The sequence below is a fragment of the Bos grunniens genome, chromosome 22 (assembly GCF_055505025.1).
Source record: "Bos grunniens cultivar Pamir isolate PY7600 chromosome 22, Bosgru_T2T1.0, whole genome shotgun sequence".
NCBI classification, from domain to species: Eukaryota; Metazoa; Chordata; class Mammalia; order Artiodactyla; family Bovidae; genus Bos; species Bos grunniens.
In genome coordinates this window covers 28,749,530-28,767,184 of record NC_141186.1, presented here as the reverse complement: position 1 = coordinate 28,767,184, position 17,655 = coordinate 28,749,530, and the positions used below count along the sequence as shown (strand labels likewise).

Here is a 17,655-nt window from a genome sequence, read left to right as displayed (position 1 = left end):
TGCTTTCTCTCTAAAAGTATTCATCCTTCAAAGCTCATTACCACTACTCCACCCCATCTTAGTCCTGGGCTTTATTTAGCCTCACTAAGTGTCTGAGTCCTCGACTTAACGAAACTACAGAAAGAGCTAGAAGGAACTGCAGGAATCTGGTCCCAAACCCCCCACACCAGGCCACACAGCAGGAGGTGAGGCAGGGTTGGGGGGCAGCTAGCAAAGCTTCATCTGTATTTACATCCGTTCCTCCTTGCTCACGTTACCACCCAAATTCTGCCTCCTTTCAAATCAGCAGCAGCATTTAATTCTCATAGAAGCGTGAACCCTAACCCTAAAGTCAGGGCAGAGTATCCTGAGATTGCCACAAAATAGAAATATGCTGCTAAGTTGCTTCAGTCGTGTCCGAGTCTGGGTGACCCCATGGACGGCAGCCCACCGGGCTCCCCCGTCCCTGGGATTCTCCAGGCGAGAACACTGGAGTGGGTTGCCATTTCCTTCTCCAATGCAAAAAAGAAAAAAAAAAAAAAAAAAAAGCTCATTACCAGCATTATCCAATTACTTCCTTAAGTAAGTTGTTCTCAGAGATGTGATTGGGTATTGTGAAAAGAACTATAAAATGAAAAGTTGGCAATGAAAAAAATTGGAGTCTTTGATATTTCTCTTTTCTAAGAAAGTATTTTATTTATAGTTGATTTGGGGCTTCCCTGATGGCTCAGCTATAAAGAATCTTGCTGCCATTGCAGGAGACTCAGGTTTGATCCCTGGGTCGGGAAGATTCCCCGGAGAAGGAACCCACTCCAGTATTCTTGCCTGGGAAATCTCATGGACAGAGGACCCCTGGTGGGCTACAGTCCACGAGGTCATGAAAGAGTCGGACACAAGTTAGCAACTAAACAACAATGTGATTGATTTACAGTGTTGTGGTAGTTTTTGCCATACAGCAAAACTATTATATGTAATTCTTTTTTCATATTCCTTTCCATTATGATATTGAATATAGTTTCCTGTGCCATAAGTACAGCCAGGCCTCGTTGTTTCTCCATTCACTGTGTAACAGGTTGCATCCTCTAATCCCAAGCTCCCAATCCATCCTTCTCCCTTCCCTCCTCCCTTGGCAACCACAGGTCTGTCCACTGTGTCTGTGAGTCTGCTGCTGTTCCATAGATTTGTTCTTTTGTGGCATGTTTCAGATTCCACACGTAAGTGAGTGTATTTCTTTCTTTTTTGGGGAGGCTTATAACATTCCATGTCATATCAAAGTCACTGGTGAGTCCTACAGTCAATAAATAATGTTTCACTTGGTTTAATCCAATGTATCTATATTCCTTTCAGAATATGGAACGTTTTCATAATAATACTTCTTAGCATCTTGGTAGACTAATATTTTGAAAATATTCAAGACTGTGTTGCTGACCCTTTGAGCAGAGTTAGACTTGATCTCTGACTTCTGTTGAGAAGAATCCTTATAAAAGTATCGTAGATTTGCCCACCGGCTGCCTCGCCAGTGGGTGACTGTGTGAGTTGTCTTGGCCGAGGCCCCTCCCTCTTCCTCCTTTCCTGCAGGGATGCAAGTACCTTCTGGGGGCCCCATGCGATGTCTTCTGTCCGGATACCCTTTTCATGCTCCAGCCCTTTACAATCAGCCAGAGGTCCAGTCTCTGTCCTGGGCCCTGAAATCCAGAGGGGAGAGACTGGATTCTCCTCCATCTTCTTGCTGTTCTCACACTGGAATCTGGGCCACCGGCCTTTTGTCTGAAGACCTGACCAGTTGCCAGTTTGCACCTAATCTTCTGACCCTGCAATGATGCTTGTACCTGGCTCTCTGCACACTGGCTGTGATTTTACTTCACTTTTAAATAGATACTCAGAAACGAGGTGTGTTGGGATGAGATGAATATTTAAATCAAGAAACTGAGTAAAATTGATTGCTCTCAGTGTGGGCGGGCCTCATCCACTCAGTTGATGTCCTGAATAGAACAAAAGGATGCTACTCCTCTCAAGAGAGATTTCTTCCTGCCTCATGGCCTTCGGACTAGGACATCAGCCTTTTCTTGCCTTTGGGCTCAAGCTGACACATTAGCAATTCCTGGGTCTCGAGCCGACCAGCCTTCCAACCAGGACTGCATCATTGGCTCTCCTGGGTTCCAGCTTGCTAGCTTGCCATGCACATCATGGGACTTGCTTGCCTGCACAAGTATGTGAGCCAGTCCCTTATAGAAAATATCTCTCTGCCTACATCCATACACATGTATCTATGTGTACACACACACAGCCAATTCCTTATAGAAAATACCTTTCTATCTGACACACACCCAGACATTCTCTCTCATACTCACTCTCACGCTACTGCTTCGGAGAATCCTAATACAGGATCTCAGCTAGAAATCAGCAAACTAGGGCCCATGAGCTAAATGCAGTCTGCCATCTGTTATTTTACAGCCCATGATTGAAGAATGGTTTTTACTGATGAATATTTGTAACCAATTTAATGATAGGAACCCTTAGCTTTGATCCCCAGGTAAGCAAAATGTTACCCCCCCGACACACACACATATCTTGATCCCATTCTTGTCATTAGTAGTCCTGTATTTCTAAAAATTGTACTCATATACTTTGAAGTTCATCACTGAAAGTTGCGGGAATGTTCATATCCTTGATTCTGTCTCTGGCCCCACATAACCTAAGATACTGAAAAAGTTTACTTGCCCCTCATCTAAGCTCTGATCGTCTGCTAGAAGTGAAAAAATATGGTGGGGATCTTAAAGACATCTACAGCACATTCTTTCCCTTTTATAACTATAAAAAGTATCTATGTTAATATTCTGCAGGTATTTTTTAGTATTAAAAGGATATTTTCCCAAGGGGTGTAATTAGAGGAAAGAGTGCATCTTTTTTTTTGTTTTCTGGATGAAGGTGAATGTGGGAGATCTCTCAGGCTGGTTGGCCTTGTATGTTGTGTAGACCGCAGCTGGGTCTTGACAGTGCTGTGAGTATCAGCTTTGACCTGACCCCAACCTGCTCCTCTGGCTCCAGGCACCTTGAGTCACTGCAGTCGTATTTGTCATTGCTTTCTTTCATCAGCTGTTGTTCATCTTTTTATGAAGCTGTCTTGAATTTGTTCTGGAGCATTCCTTGTTTATTGTCTTGAAGTGAGGAGGACTGCGGGTTACAGTGTAGGAAGTCAGACTACCCAGGGTCTCGCACCTTGCTTACTGGGTGACAGCTGGGAAGCGCTTTGTCCGAGGTCACTGAGAGTTCACCCTGAGGGGAGAACCAGCCAGGCTCTTTAAAGGAGGGCCTGGGCTACGGCAGGCCCTGCTCTTACAAGCGCAGCCAAATAAGAAAGGCAGTCCTGCTTACAGAGAGGGTAGGTTTTTCAACTGCTCATTAAGCAACGAGGATGCCTACCTTTGTGTTCCTTGAGGGTGGATAAGACTCTGGATCCTAGAATCAGAGATGGGACACTGAAACTGCAAAGCATGGCTTGTCAGGCAGTCTGGTTCCAGAGAAAATGCCTTCCTACCCGAGGGCTTTTGTACTTTCTGTGAGAGGTGGCATGCAATATCCTTGCCCATGCTGTGCATGGCTGTCTCTTTCCCCAACTTTAGAGTTCACTTAGATATTTAGGATGTTTTTTTCTGATAATCCAGCTTAAAGTACAATAACCCACCTGATGGTTCACTCCACATATTCTCTAAGGCCCCTGCTATGTCAGGAACTGATCTAAGAATTAGGGGTCAAAAGAAACCAACAAGGGAAAAAAAAAACCCTTCAGAACCAAAACAGTCAAAATTCCTGTTTGTTTACAGTTTCTGAAACTTTGGCATGCATCTCGTCACTTGAAGGGCTTGAAGAAAGCAGACTGCGTGACCTCTAAGTGTCCAAATCAGTTGGTCTGGGGTGGGGCCCAAGAATTTCCATTTCCAGTAATATCGCAGGTGCTGCTGGTGCTGTGAGTTCAGGGATCCTATTGTGAGACCCCTGCTTGAGTGGGTAGTGCTTCTCTCAGCCTGTGCTTGTTTGCCCAATATGATTTGCAAGTCTTTTGTTTATTTGCACTTTTTTTTTTTTTTCTTTTTTAGCTTGCCACTGGCAGAAGGGGTATTCTGTGAAGGGGATTCATCTCTGTCTTGCCCCCAGTGTGTTCCTGGTCCCAGCAGAGGGATCAGTATGTAGTAGATGCTCCTTGGCCACTTGAAGGGCTGAGAAGGGCTGAAGGCAGATGGGCAGCAGGGCAAAGCTCTCTTTGCTCTTCTTCCCCGTGTGTCTGCCCTTCTTCATTCAGCCACTTCCGTGATCCGTGTGGAATCCTGGCAGGTGGGCCAGGTAGGACCGGGGTTGGCTTCTCCTCCCCAGTGGGAAATCTCATGTATTCAGTCAGGTTGCCTAAGGGAAAACAGTTCTTTATGCTGTGGTGGGGGAGGGGGCATTGTAGAGCTCGCGAGTAAAGAAAAGAATGTGCATGCGGACCACAGAGCGATGGCGGAATGGTGGGCATCCACACCCAGGGGAGGGGTGGTGTGCAGGCGGATCTTGCGACCAGAGAGCCTGTAACATGTAAGCATTCAGACTTTTTAAATAAGAGTTCCCTGAGTTTGCACAGTGAATTAACTTTCATTGAGAGCTGGCTTCATGTCTGTATTTTTTAGATCAGAGAGAACTCTGTACTATGAAAGTTGCTCAGTGGTGTCTGACTCTTTGCGATCCCATGGACTATACAGTCCATGGAATTCTCCAGGCCAGAATACTGGAGTGGGTAGCCTTTCCCTTCTCCAGGGGATCTTCCCAAACCCAGGGATCGAACCCAGGTCTCAGAGGCAAGCCAGTCAACTGCACTTCACGTCCTTAGACAGACCTTTGTCCCCTGCCAGCTACAGCAGAGCCCAAATTTGTAACTCAGATCTGGCGTCCTTTTAGAGTTTTCTGAGAAATGGTTGTAGTAGCATTTGGTACCAGGTGGTGATTCCCTCAAGAGAAACCAAATGTCTCTATCTGTTCTGACTGCTGTTAACAAAATATGATAAGATGGGGTGGCTTCTAAACAGAAGAAATGTCTCTCATCTCTGACCACTGGATGTCTGAGACCCAGGTGTCAGCAAGCTCAGGCTCGGGAGCAGCCCTCTTGGGGATTGCAGTGGGCATCTTCTGTCTCATTGCATGGTGGAGGTGGGGTCTCTGGAGGGCCTCTTTCATAGGGTGCTGATCCCATTCATGAGGACTCCAGCCTCATGAGCTGATCACTTCCCAGAGGGTCCATCTTCTCACACATCACCTTAGGGATTAGGTTTCCCGGGGACACAGATATTTCATCTGTAGCATGAGTGTAGGCTTGGCCCATGCCCTGAGTGGTCTCCAGGCTCAGGCGATACACGTACAATTTGTTTCCTGGGCATCCAAATTTCACTTTCGTCTCCTCTTTAAGTATTTTTATTTATTAAAATTTTTTCCTACAGTGGCTGCTCTATTCTTTTATTATTGAAGTACAGTTGATTTACAGTGTTAATTACTGCTGTACAGCAAGGTGATTCAGTTATATATATGTGTGTGTGTGTTCTTTAAAATATTCTTTTCCATTGGAAAAATTGAGTACAGTTCCCCATGCTATACAGTAGGACCTTGTTGTCTATCTGTTCTGTATATAAAAGGTTATGTCTGATAACACCGACCTCCCACTCCATCGCTCTCTCAACTGCCTCCCCCTTGACGCCCTCCACTCTGTTCTCGGTGTCTGTGACTCTTCCTTTCTGATGAGTTGTGTCTAAATATGAAGGGAGGGAGGAGGGGAGGGAGGACCACTTTCCTACTCTGCCCAGGCAGGTTTTTTACTCTGAGTGACTGACTTGCTGATCCTTTGCTGAGTGGGCTTGTATATGTAAAATTGAACCAGAGTACTCTCAGCTGTTTGGCTCCTACCTGTCTCCCCACTCTTACTACCCATCATTCTGTCAAGTACACTGGTTTGTTTGAAATAAAGCATGTTTATTTAAAGTGTGCCCACCTCTGGGCCTTTGCACACATGGTTTGCTTTGCCTCAAATATGACTTGTCTTCCCAGTTAACTAACATCCATCCACTGGCTCTTAGCTCAGCTGTAACTCTATGAGAGACCCTCCCTGAAATCCGGCACTTGATCTCCTATCTGCCCTCCACCTCTAACCTTGTTGATATGTTTAAAGTATGTTTAAAGTATTGGTGTGATGATTGGATTTTTCTTTTCTTATTTAATACTTTGGCCACCTGATGAGAACTGGTTCATTAGAAAAGACCGTGATGCTGGGAAAGATTGAAGGTGGGAGGAGAAGGGGACGACAGAGGATGAGATGGTTGGATGGCATCACTGATTCGATGGACATGAGTTTGAGTAGGCTTTGGGAGTTGGTGATGGACAGGGAAGGCTGGCGTGCTGCAGTCTACAGGATCGCAAATAGTCGGACACGACTGAGTGACTGAACTGAGCTGAGGAGAGCTCCATGAGAACTCATTATGATCTTTAAACACAGCAGGCACAAAAACTCCTGGCTGAACAAATCCATGTTGGTTTCTGACACAGCACCTGGAGCATAGAGATAGTGATGATTCTTCAAATCAAACCCATAGTCTGGGGTGGCAGCTGAGGAGGAGGAATGAACACAGTTCCATTTAATCCTGATATATTTTTGAGAGGCTCTGACATCTGGGGAGTTTCATTTGGTTTCTGAGGATTTTTTCTAGAATTACCAAATTGGTAAGCAAATGTAACTCTACAATAGCCCCATTCAAGTAAGGATCATTAATTTCTCATTTTTCATTTTAAAAAGATGCTGAGTGCACTGAGGTCAGCTTTCTGCCATTAAAAGGCAGTGCCAGGCTACAGGCAGAGCACACGGCCCCATGGCCCCTGCCCTTTCAGGATTAGTTCAAACTGGAAGCTAAGGAAAATGGATCCTGTAAGCAGGAAAACCCATCTGAACAAAACTCAAAGAACCACACTTTGTTTTCTGACTGCTTTAGGGAATTCATGTTTAATCAAAATTGAAGAGTACAGCAGTAGCCATGAGAATTCTTGCATCTTATCTCCATTTTAGTGATTTCTTTTTAATTAGTTGATATTTTGCAGAAATCTTAATGCACTTAAAACAATTGGGAAGCTGAAATAAAAGTGGGAGTTGTGGTTGCTTCTGGCAGAATTGTTTGCTTCTTCGGTTCTGGGCAATTTTGCTAACAAGTAACCTGTAACTTACTTCTTAGACTCCAACTAGATAATGTATTTGGTTACTTTTCAAAGTTTAGTTTATAATCCTCATTAGTTCTCTAACTAGCTTTCCCCTGGCAGTGGATAGTCCTGCCGCATCACATTTGTGGTTCTTGCTTTTTAGGGCATCCTGTTTTCATTTAAAAGATGAAAAGCTTAATTAGTGCCTCCAGTTCCTAGATTTTTATGTCATATGTTTTTGCCAGTGGTGTTAGAATATTTTGTCACTTAAAACTCCAAGGGGAACCGAGTGAAATGTCTGTCACTTTGAAGCAGTTCCTTTTATCATGATGTTGACTAGGCTACAAGGAGTAGCCCAACCCAGAGACTTAGAATTACTTCTTGAGAAGCTGGTGGAGGCAGAGCGGGGAAGGTAAAGGGTTGGGTATCAGGGGGTGCAAACTTAGATCACAGCCCTACACTCATCTGGACACCGTTCTTAATCTGACCTGTTGACAAGGCCCTCTGCCTGGCAGAACTGGCCTGTGAATTTGGAGAGGTCTCGTGTTTTGGTCTGTATTGGTGCTGCTGCTGCTGCTAAGTTGCTTCAGTCGTGTCCGACTCTGTGCAACCCCATAGACGGCAGCCCACCAGGCTCCTCCGTCCATGGGATTTTCCAGGCAAGAGTACTGGGGTTGGGTGCCTTGCCTTCTCCGGTATTGGTGCTAGCCAATAGAAATAAAGTGTTGAGTCACATCTGTGATTTAAATGTTTTTAGTAACCACCTGAAAAAGTAAAAAGCTGAAATTGAAATAATTTAATCCAAGATATGCGAAGTATTATCATTTCAACATGCAAAGAACTACTGAAGTATTTTGTCTTTTTTTTAGTACTACGTCTTTGAAAGACATTTTCTCAGAACAGCTCGGTTTAGACTAACCGTATTTATATGTGTTTAATAGCCAGCTGTAGCTAGTGGCTACTGTGTTGAAAGGTATAGCACTGGATAATCAGTAAATTCTCATTTCTTTCCCCTTAGATTTTAGGAATAAAGTTGAGTCACCCATCCAGGGGTAGTGGCTGTTATGGAGAATCAGAAGTCTGCCCTCCTTGTGCCAATATATAACACTCTGATCTTTAATGAGAACGCATGAGGCAGGTAAAGCTATTTCCCCAGAGAAACCCACGCACTTAACTCTTACAACCTGTATATGTCTCACAGCAACTTGTAATCCATCTGACTGTTCTGGGTCTTGGTAACACGTGGACTAGTGAGGACAGATGGGAGGTAAGAGAGCTGGAGCCAAAGATCCAATCATCTGTTGGAACTTTACCTTGGAGAGTATTGAAAACCATGGTGCTAATAGTCCACCTTTTGCAAAAACTCACGTAGCATGGGTAATGATCTTTGCAGTGCCTGGTCTTGCAGAGGCAATGAACAGATATATTTATTCCTCCCCATTAAGATATCAGTGTCTTATCTTCATTAGGTTGTTCTAATGGAAGTATGACTACTACTAAGTCTTTTCTGACTGCAAGGGAGGAATTTTGGTTCAAACAGGGTGTGTTGAAGGAATCTAAGTCGCACACACCTAAATACCTGGATACTTCAAGTTTCAGAGAGAAATTATCTGGCATCAAGGTAAGTGAAAATGATACACTTTGTAATCTCATTCATTCATTCATGTATGTGTCTTTTCAGGAGGTATTATAGCTGAAACTTGTGTGAATGTTGTAATCAGGGAACAGTATGTAACAAATTCATTATGTAGAATCCTGTGGGTTGTTGGAGTCTGAAAGATACCAGTTTTGAAGCCCACCTACTTTGGTGTACCTTGTTGTTCTATGGAAATATTATAGATTTTGCAGATGTGTCTTAGAAATCCAACATCTCAGAGATGTTAGATATTACTGACAGGCAGTAATGGTTGCCAGAAACCAAAGAAATTTCACAGAAATTGTAAACATGATGTTTGTTGGTTGATAAACTTGCTTGTTCAAGTCTGTAGGGTAGACGTGGGTCAAGTTGAGGCTTTCTGTAAGGCTAGAGTAAATGGTGAGTGTTTGATTCCTTTTTTTTTTCCTAACAGACTTTGTACATCTGTCTTTGGATTCCAGGCAGGATGAAGGTATTGGATGATCTGAAACACTCAAATTCTTCTAAAGCATCAAGTAAGACAATGAAGGAAAGAAGGAAACACTGCAAAAAAGGCTTTTATTTTATAGGCACCACTGCAAAATGAGGAACACTTCAAAACATAGAAAATAATAATTTATTTTAACTTCATTTACTTGTTTATAACTAATCATGATTCTGTGAATTTGCTTGTAAAAGTCTCCCTTTGAATCTACAAAGCAAAGGTTTCTCCTACAATGAGCACTTAAAATTCCACAAACCTTCTCCATCCACAACTTTCCTGTACATGCAAAAAGTCCTCCAATGAGTTGCAATATTTGCAAACATGCTGTAAACTCCCACAAAGTTGCATTATATTTTGCCTTCTGTTAAAACCTTTACACTCTCTTGGGAACTTTAACCAGAAAAAATGTTTAGTGTGTATCCCAATTCTAAACACCTCTGGTTTGGTTATGTGCATTATATATAGTTAACCACAGAGTTTGGTGGGTTGGAGTTGAAGCTTTGACCTAAATAATATATTAATGGTCACTCCTATGAAACACATTCAGCAAAGTAACATTATAAAATAGAGCTCCATTAAAATACATACCAGCAGTTATATCTGTGTTTTTAGCAGAAAAGGAAAAAAGCGTGTTTAACTTTCTTTTATGAATATAGTTTAAACAAATTATTCTGTGAAGGTATGCGTAGTAAAAGATCTTTTTGAACTTTAAAAACTTTATGTAAAAGGTAAGGAGTAAAAAAGTATCCTTGCTGTTTGAAAAAAAAGCTGTTTGGTTAATATTGCCTTCCAGGATAGTAGTTAAGGGTGGTTTTTCTCCACTTAAGACACCCAGAGTGGTAGGGCTCGCTAATTTAGACTATAAACATGATGTTGCGATTTATCTTATATACAAAAACTTGCCGCATTGAACGAGGCAGGAATTGCTACCCCAATGGTAGTGTTCGCTTTTATGTACATAATGCAGAAGTGAAAATTATACAGTAGTCACCGAGAGGAATGAATTGTATACTCTAGTGCCGTCTGGCGATTTTGCGCCGTGGGTTAAGAGTTCTTGGATTGTCATCCAGTTGTCAAATATCTTTTTATTCCTCTTCTTCATCATCTTTTTGTGGCTGAGTTCGAGGATATTCATCTCCTTCCTGTCGTCGGCCCCCTGCTGCTCCTTCAGGCAATCGAGCCGGCTCTGCATCATGAACTCGCGCCGCCGCCTCTGCTCCTTGGCCCTCACCACGTGCTGCTTCCTCTCCTCCTTGCTCCAGTAGCGCCCCATCTTCAGCTCGCTCACCGCGTCGTCGTCCGTGGTCATGCCGCTGCGCTCTTCTCGGATCTTGAGCGCGCGCTCCCGCAACAGGCGATCCCGCACCGGGCGCTTGGTGATGTAGCGCGTGCCGTCGCTGCGGATCTTCACCTTCCACTCCATCCTCGGCTCCGACTGGTTGGCTGAGTTCAGGTCCTTGCACATGCTCACCAGGCTCATCTGGCTCTGCGCGTACTCGACGGCCGACTTCTGCTGGATCAGCTGCATGTAGCTCTGGTAGTGCTGTGCGTGCGCGGGGATGTGGGCGTGCTTGTAGGGCGAGTGCGGGAAGGGCGGCAGGTACGAGCCTCCCAGCTTTGCGCCGGGGGTGGGGCTCCCGCTGCCGCCGCCACCTTCGTCGCTGGGCTTCCTCTCTTTGCTCTCCGGAGCCGGGCTGGGATCCAGCTCTTTAGGGGAAGGGCTGTAGTTCGGGGAGCCCCCCTCGGAATCTTCCGTGATGGAGAGCAGGTTCTTGGGGGACGGCCCGTAAGCTTCCGCCGCACCTTCTCCCTCGGCCGCCCTCCGCAGGGAGTTGTCGGGGGACATCTCCAAGGTGAGTGGGGTGCTGCGGCAGCTCTCGCCGGTGTTGTAGGCGCTCGAGCTGTCTTTGTCGGACTTCTCGGGCAGCTCGGTGATGTCCGCGAGCTCGCGCCTGCGCCCGTCCACGCTGGTGTTGTAGTTGCGGAAGCCGCTGTTGTGCAGCATCCAGGGCTCGCGGAACTGCTCCTTGAGCTGCTGCATCTTGTGCGCGCGCACGATGCTGAGGCACTCCAGCTCGATGCTGCGCAGCTCCTCGTTGAGCAGCTCTAGCTCCTTGTCCACGCTCTCGGGGTCGCTCTTGCTGGCGTCCAGGGTGCTGCCGGGGTAGTAGAGGCCATAGGGGCCGGCGCTCTTCACTTGGCACTTGAGCTCCAGCAGCTCGCGGAAGCGCTCGCACTCGTCCACGGGGATGCCCAGGTAGTCGGCGTCGGCGCAGTCGGCCGAGATGAAGGACTCGTTGCTGAAGGGCAGGTCGCCGCTGCCCAGGGTGTCCTGGCTGCACGTGAGCTTCCTCTGCCCGGCCAGCGGCGGGGAGGCCGCAGGGGCATCGTCGCCGTTGTTCTCCTGCTCCGAGCTCTCGTCATTGCGTGTGCTCTCGTCTGTCCGGCCCACGCCGCTGTCTTTCTCGTGCTGGTTGGACAGGATGGTGGCCGTGTCTGTAGTTCCCCCGTCTTCCTCGTGCTTCTTCTACACGACAGAAAACAAGAACACTTGGTCACGGGGAGGGAGGCTGGAGGGACGGTCCCGGGTGCGGTGCCACTATTCCGGTAGGAGGGAGGGAGGGACTTGGGTTGCTGAGATAGTTAGCTTGAGAAGTTCCCCTAGGTGAGCCGCTTCACCTCCATCTGGGAAAGGAGGACAATCACTTGACCTACTGAATGATTGCGGCTCTTCCAGTACCTCTTACCAGGAAGCAGGAGGCACAGAGGACATCCTTGAGTGCCTAAGGCACTGGAGTGGTTCCAGCATCTCTGACAATGGTGGTGGCAGAGGAGGGGAGGGGAAAGGGCACCAAGCAGCTGAGGTTAACAGAGGGAATTGCTTTCTCTGATCTGCTCTTTATTTTGTCACGTGTGTTTTCCAAACAAGTATCAGAAGGTCAGTGGTACCTTGGCATTACTGTTCTGCTTTCTAAGCCCAGCAGCACTCTCTCGGTCTGGGAGGATATCAGCTTGCTTTTCATTGGTGGGCAGACAGAAAAAGCATTGATTTTCTTTTGCCAGCTGGTGGGTTTCTCAGGATCCTAAGGATCATGGGGTGGGGGGTAGGGTGGGGAGCAGACGTCCCTGCTGTTGGGAGGGAGGGGCAGCCAGCGGTACCTGCTGCAGGACGCTGGCCGTGAACTGCATGGCCTGGTGGTGCTGCTCCTCCAGCATGTCCATGTGCAGGTCATCCAGAAAGTCGTTCCTGTCGTCATCCAGCCAGCCCTCGTCCAGCTGTGGAGAGGCAGCCACCCACACAGGCTTCAGAAGAGGTCCTTTTTGCTTCTTCTGTTTTATTTATTTTTAGGAAAGGACATGACCTTGGGGAATCGCATTTCTAGGCTTCCTCCGGGAGTCATCCCAATGCAGTCTGCCTGTTGTTTGGCTCTCTGACAGACACGGACCCCATCCTTAAGGTAAAGACCCCTCCCACCCTCCACCACACATCTAGGGGCGAGGCTGTGCCCTGTTGTTTTGCTGTTGCAGGGTTAAGTGCCTTCGTGCACTTCAGCTACTTGCCGTGAAGGAGGCCACTGAGTTAGGGGATCAGAGAGCCACAGCCCTGGCTCCTCTCCTGCTGGGCCCACACCCAAGTTTAGCAGGCCCCAAGGAGAAAGCGCGGGCAGTTTGGGACAGAGTTCTTTCTGATGAACAAAGGTAGGTCTGCTAACTACCTCTTAGTCTTGGGCAAGGGCCTGTCGCCTTTATCAGGCTCTTGTCTCTCTTGCTCATAAAAAGCAGACTAGTCAGGGGTCTGAGATCTACACATCTGGCCTGCAGCTGCACCACAGACCATATACAACCCCCAAAGCCAGTCACATTTCTTACTTGGCCCTTTAAGAAAAAGTCTGCTCAGTAATGTTTCTTTTGCTTTTTAAAAGTAAAAACTATTATGGGTAAGATGTACATTGTGATGATTTGATGTGCATAGTGGAATAATGACTACAGTCAATTAACGTATACTACTGTAGTGTGTGCGATGAGAGTATCTGAACTTCACTCCTAGCAAATTTCCAGTAGTCATTACAGTGTTGGTAACTATAGTCATCAGGCTGTATGTTTCTTGCACTCTGCCATTGTAATGAGACCCACACAGAAAGTGGTCGGGGTCTTGGGCAGTCAAACATTTTGATGGCCATGACCCTGGCTGTGTTTTTCCATGCCATTATGTATCTTCCTCTTTTCCTTCATTACACTCCCTGCATTAATGAAGCTTCTGGGCATGCCGTGTAAATGCCAAGGTGGATATCTGCACCTCCCTTAAAAGGCCAAAGCAAGAGATAGACTGGAAGTCAGATTACCTTTTCGGGGCACAGGGTACCTTCAAGTTCTGATTCAATATATTTTCTGCAGGGCAGGAACTCCGTGAGTGATTTCACAACTACAGACTATGTGCTGGGAGCCGCCTTACCTGGAGCTCGGGCCTGGCAATTAGCAATGAGAAGTTCTTGTTTTCTTCACTGGTTAGCAGAGCTACAGCCTCTTCACGGTTCTGTACCTCTATCCCATTAATCTACGAAGAAAAAGGTGGAGGGGTGGATGGTAGCATGATTAGATTGTTGAACACGATTCTCTATTATTTCAAGCCTGCATCCATTGCCCAAGCACAGCTGGAACAGAGAACTTCCAGGTAGGTTGAAAAGAATGCTCGTTTTCACAAGGAAAGGCCTTGTTCAGTCTGAAGCACTGTCTCTGCTATAGGAGACAGACTCCATAGGAGTAGTTCACGAGATGAGGCTGTGTGAACAGGAGTAACTGGGACTCCAGAAGGCCGCACTGAGAGAAATCACAGTGTTGTGAAGAGGGAAAACATCTAAGCAACTTAACAAGACAGAATTAAATATATTCAGGAAGGAGTATAAGTGGAATATACTTAAGCATGACTACAGATGTTTTTGAAAAATATGGAAGAAAAGAAGCAATGGGTCTGATGTGAATATGATGGTATTATTTAGGGTGTTTTGTGTTCCAGGTTTGACACCAACGTCTTTAGGTGGGACAAAGGCAGATAAGTTCATCTGTACCATTTTTCTAGGTTACACATATAAACAGTATTGTACAATACTTGTCGTATATATACAATATACATACAACAGTATGATACAATCTCCGGAGAACCCCACTCCAGTACTCTTGCCTGGAAAATCCCAGGGACGGGGGAGCCTGGTGGGCTGCCGTCTATGGGGTCGCACAGAGTCAGACATGTCTGAAGCGACTTAGCAGTAGCAGCAGCATTATACAATCTCACCATCACACCTGATCACTCTCTTGCAGGATTTTTGCTTCCTGTCCGGTCACCTTTGAGCTCTGCTGGTCTAGAGGTCTCAGCTCCAGGGGACTCAGCAATGGTCCCACTTACAAGCTGGAAGATTGAGCCTTCCATCTGAGTCTCTTGCCTTATAACAGCACAGGGCATCATCGATCTCGGTTAACACTTGCTGCAGCGCAGTGAAGGCAGAGAGGGCAGGTAAGGAACTCAGTGTTTCCAGACCCAGTGGTAGATGCTTGTGGAAAACTAAAGCAACTGAAAAAGCAGTTACTACTGAGGATTCAGCCCCTTTAGGAATAAAAGTTGGGTTGAAGTCCAGGGAAGTATAGAATAAGCAGTGGAAACGGAAATGAAAATTACTCATAGGGAGGTATATAGTGATAGAGAGAAACAGAGTGGATTATAAATGAGAAGAAAGGAATGAGCAGAAGTACAAGGTAAGCCTTCTACCCGTAAGAAACCAATCTCAATTTCTGCGAGATTTAAAAAAGGGCATAATAGAACTACCATATGATCCAGAAATCCCAATCCTGGGCATATATTCAGACCAAACACTAATGCAAAAAGATACATGTGTCCCTGTGTTCATAGCAGCACTCTTTACAATAGCTAGGTAGGACTGGAAGCAACTTATTGTCCAGCAGCAGAGGAATGAATAAAGATGTGGAACATATGTACCATGGAGTATGTCTCAGCCATAAGAAGGAAAGAAATTGTGTCATTTGGAGAGACACAGATGGACCTAGAGACAGTGATACAGAGTAAGGTAAGCCAGAAAAACAAATATACATTAATGCCTGCATGCCTGTGGAAATTAGAAAAATGGTAGAGATGAACTTACCTGCAATACAGTGGTAGAGAAACCGATGTAGAGAACAAATGAATGGACACCAAGAGGGGGAGGGGTGGGGTGAACTGGGATTGACATATGTACACTATTGATACTATGCATAGATAGATAACGAATGAGTTCCTACTGCACAGCACAGAAGCCTCTGCCCTGTGGTGACACGGGATATGTGTAGCTGATTCACTTCGGTGTACAGCAGAAACTAATACAATAAATGCCAATCAAAGTCTCTGACAGAGAAACTGATAAAGAGGTGGTACTTAACACACAATGGAATACTACTCAGCCATAAAAAGACTGAAATAAGCCATCTGCAGCAACATGGATGCAGCTATTAATAGATATTATCATACTCAGTGAAGTAGGTCAGGGAGAGAGAGACATGAATGCCATATGATAGCTGCTATGTGGTATCTAAAATATGACACAAATGAAGCTATTTATAAAGCAGAAACAGATTCAGAGATGTAGGAGTAGACTGCTCTTTGGCTAGGAGAAAGGAGAGGAATGGGTTGTAGAAGTTTGTGTACATGATACATATATACACACACACACACACACACACAATGGCTAAAATAACAGGGTCCCCCTGTGGAGCACAGGGAACTATATTCAATATCCTGTAATAAACCCTAAAGGAACACATTTTAAAGCAACCGTACATCAACAGAAAGATGTTATCTGTATTTTAATTTTTAATTTAACAATAAAAAACAGACTAGCTACAAGAGGAACAACTGGTGTATTTTATATTAATTTTGATTGCAGTAGAGTTGCTCTAAAATGTGGTGTTAGCTTCTCCCGCACAGCAAAGGGACTCAGCAGTGCGCATATGTATACCCCCTCCCATTTAGGTCACCACAGGGCATGAAATCCAGTGCCCTGTGCTCTACAGTAGGTTCTTATTAGTTCTCAATTTTACATATAGTATCAGTAGTGTATATATATGTCAATCCCAGTCTCTCAATTTCTCCCATCTTCCCCTTCCCCCTTGAAATCCATGTATTTGTTCTCTACATCTGTGTCTCTATATTCAGATGGTCTCATTTTGACTCCAAAGAGCAACAGATATCATTTACAGATAAAGTACTCTTAAAAGCCATTCTATATAGTAGTTACCTGCTGAGTCAGAAAGTTTAAAAGACTGCATAAAGTTGAAATGCCTGGACCAAAATGAATCCTTCAGAGAAAGATAAAATGAGCATTATTTGGGGTCACCAGAACTGTGGACCTGATTTGTCCTGTGTTATCTTTGGTCCAAAGAGAAGGACAGGAAGTGAGACGAGCTGACTTGTGTGGTGTAAGGCGCGGGGGCGGCCTGCCTGTTTAGATGGGGCAGCCTCTCTCCAGTTTGTCTCGGGCCCTACCATGCCCTGTGTCCTGGTGTTTTCCAGAGCTGGTATTTCGACCCTAATTTAACTGGTCTGCCTCACCACACATCTGGTTTTGCAATACCGATAGCTGTTTGTTAACTTCTGCATTTTCAGCCCTAAAGCTATTACCTGAAGCAGTCTGCTCTTAAGTGAATGAACAGAGGACGCTGACCTACCTGGATAATGCGGTCTCCTTCTCGGATGCGCCCGTCCTTGGCCGCAATGCTGTTAGGGTCAATCTGAAACACACGGCACTGAGTGGGTAACTCAGACATGCACGAAAAGAAACCAAGAGCACCGTCCAAAGTCTGCCTCTAACACGTCATCATGCTCATCCCTCTGTTTTTATTTTACAGAGGAATAAACAAGACTCAGTGTCATGCAGGGAGACACAAACATGGATTGATAACGTTTCCAAGCCCTTTCCAGGCCGTGGTCCTGGACTCTTGCCCGCAACCCTGCTTCCCTGCCCACCTGAGGGGATGGAGAGGCACAGCTAACAGTTGTTTCATACCCAGAAAGGAAAAGCAAAAGTGTGCTGGCATACACGTGAAAGGGTACCTTTCATTATGTGGTCTAGCAGTGATGTTGTCATTATTTTGCCAAATGTGTATATTAAATTTTGGAAAGGAACTTTACAAACAGAATCTAGTTGAGACAAGTGGGATTGCATTTTAGAGAGACACCCCCACATGCAGTAATGGTGGGCCAGCTGAAGCTTAGTAGATGAAGTCTACTCAACGGGATGGGTAGAAAGCCTAGTAGTCACATCCCTTGGTTCAGCCCATCGAGATGGATTTTATTTCCTGATAGAAT

The 17,655-nt window shown here is 45.5% G+C and overlaps 1 protein-coding gene and 1 long non-coding RNA gene across 7 annotated transcripts in view; one reads left to right on the top strand and one right to left on the bottom strand.

Annotated features, from left to right (window-relative positions):
* LOC147348234 (uncharacterized) overlaps positions 1-9,451 on the top strand; it is a 241,404-nt gene extending 231,953 nt beyond the window's left edge. Inside the window, exons 2-4 of the long non-coding RNA XR_015151256.1 lie at positions 8,204-8,323; positions 8,655-8,806; positions 9,255-9,451. This is a non-coding gene — a long non-coding RNA (uncharacterized LOC147348234). The remainder of the gene's footprint in view (positions 1-8,203; positions 8,324-8,654; positions 8,807-9,254) is intronic.
* Positions 9,361-17,655, bottom strand: part of PDZRN3 (PDZ domain containing ring finger 3) — a 494,666-nt gene continuing 486,371 nt past the window's right edge. For all 6 annotated transcript variants that reach the window (XM_086366714.1, XM_086366712.1, XM_086366710.1 and 3 more), the window contains 4 exons: positions 17,016-17,078; positions 13,759-13,860; positions 12,465-12,581; positions 9,361-11,832 (listed from right to left, as the gene is read on the bottom strand). In XM_086366714.1, coding sequence (XP_086222840.1) covers positions 10,282-11,832; positions 12,465-12,581; positions 13,759-13,860; positions 17,016-17,078 — 1,833 coding nt within the window. In that variant the 3' untranslated portion in view covers positions 9,361-10,281. The remainder of the gene's footprint in view (positions 11,833-12,464; positions 12,582-13,758; positions 13,861-17,015; positions 17,079-17,655) is intronic.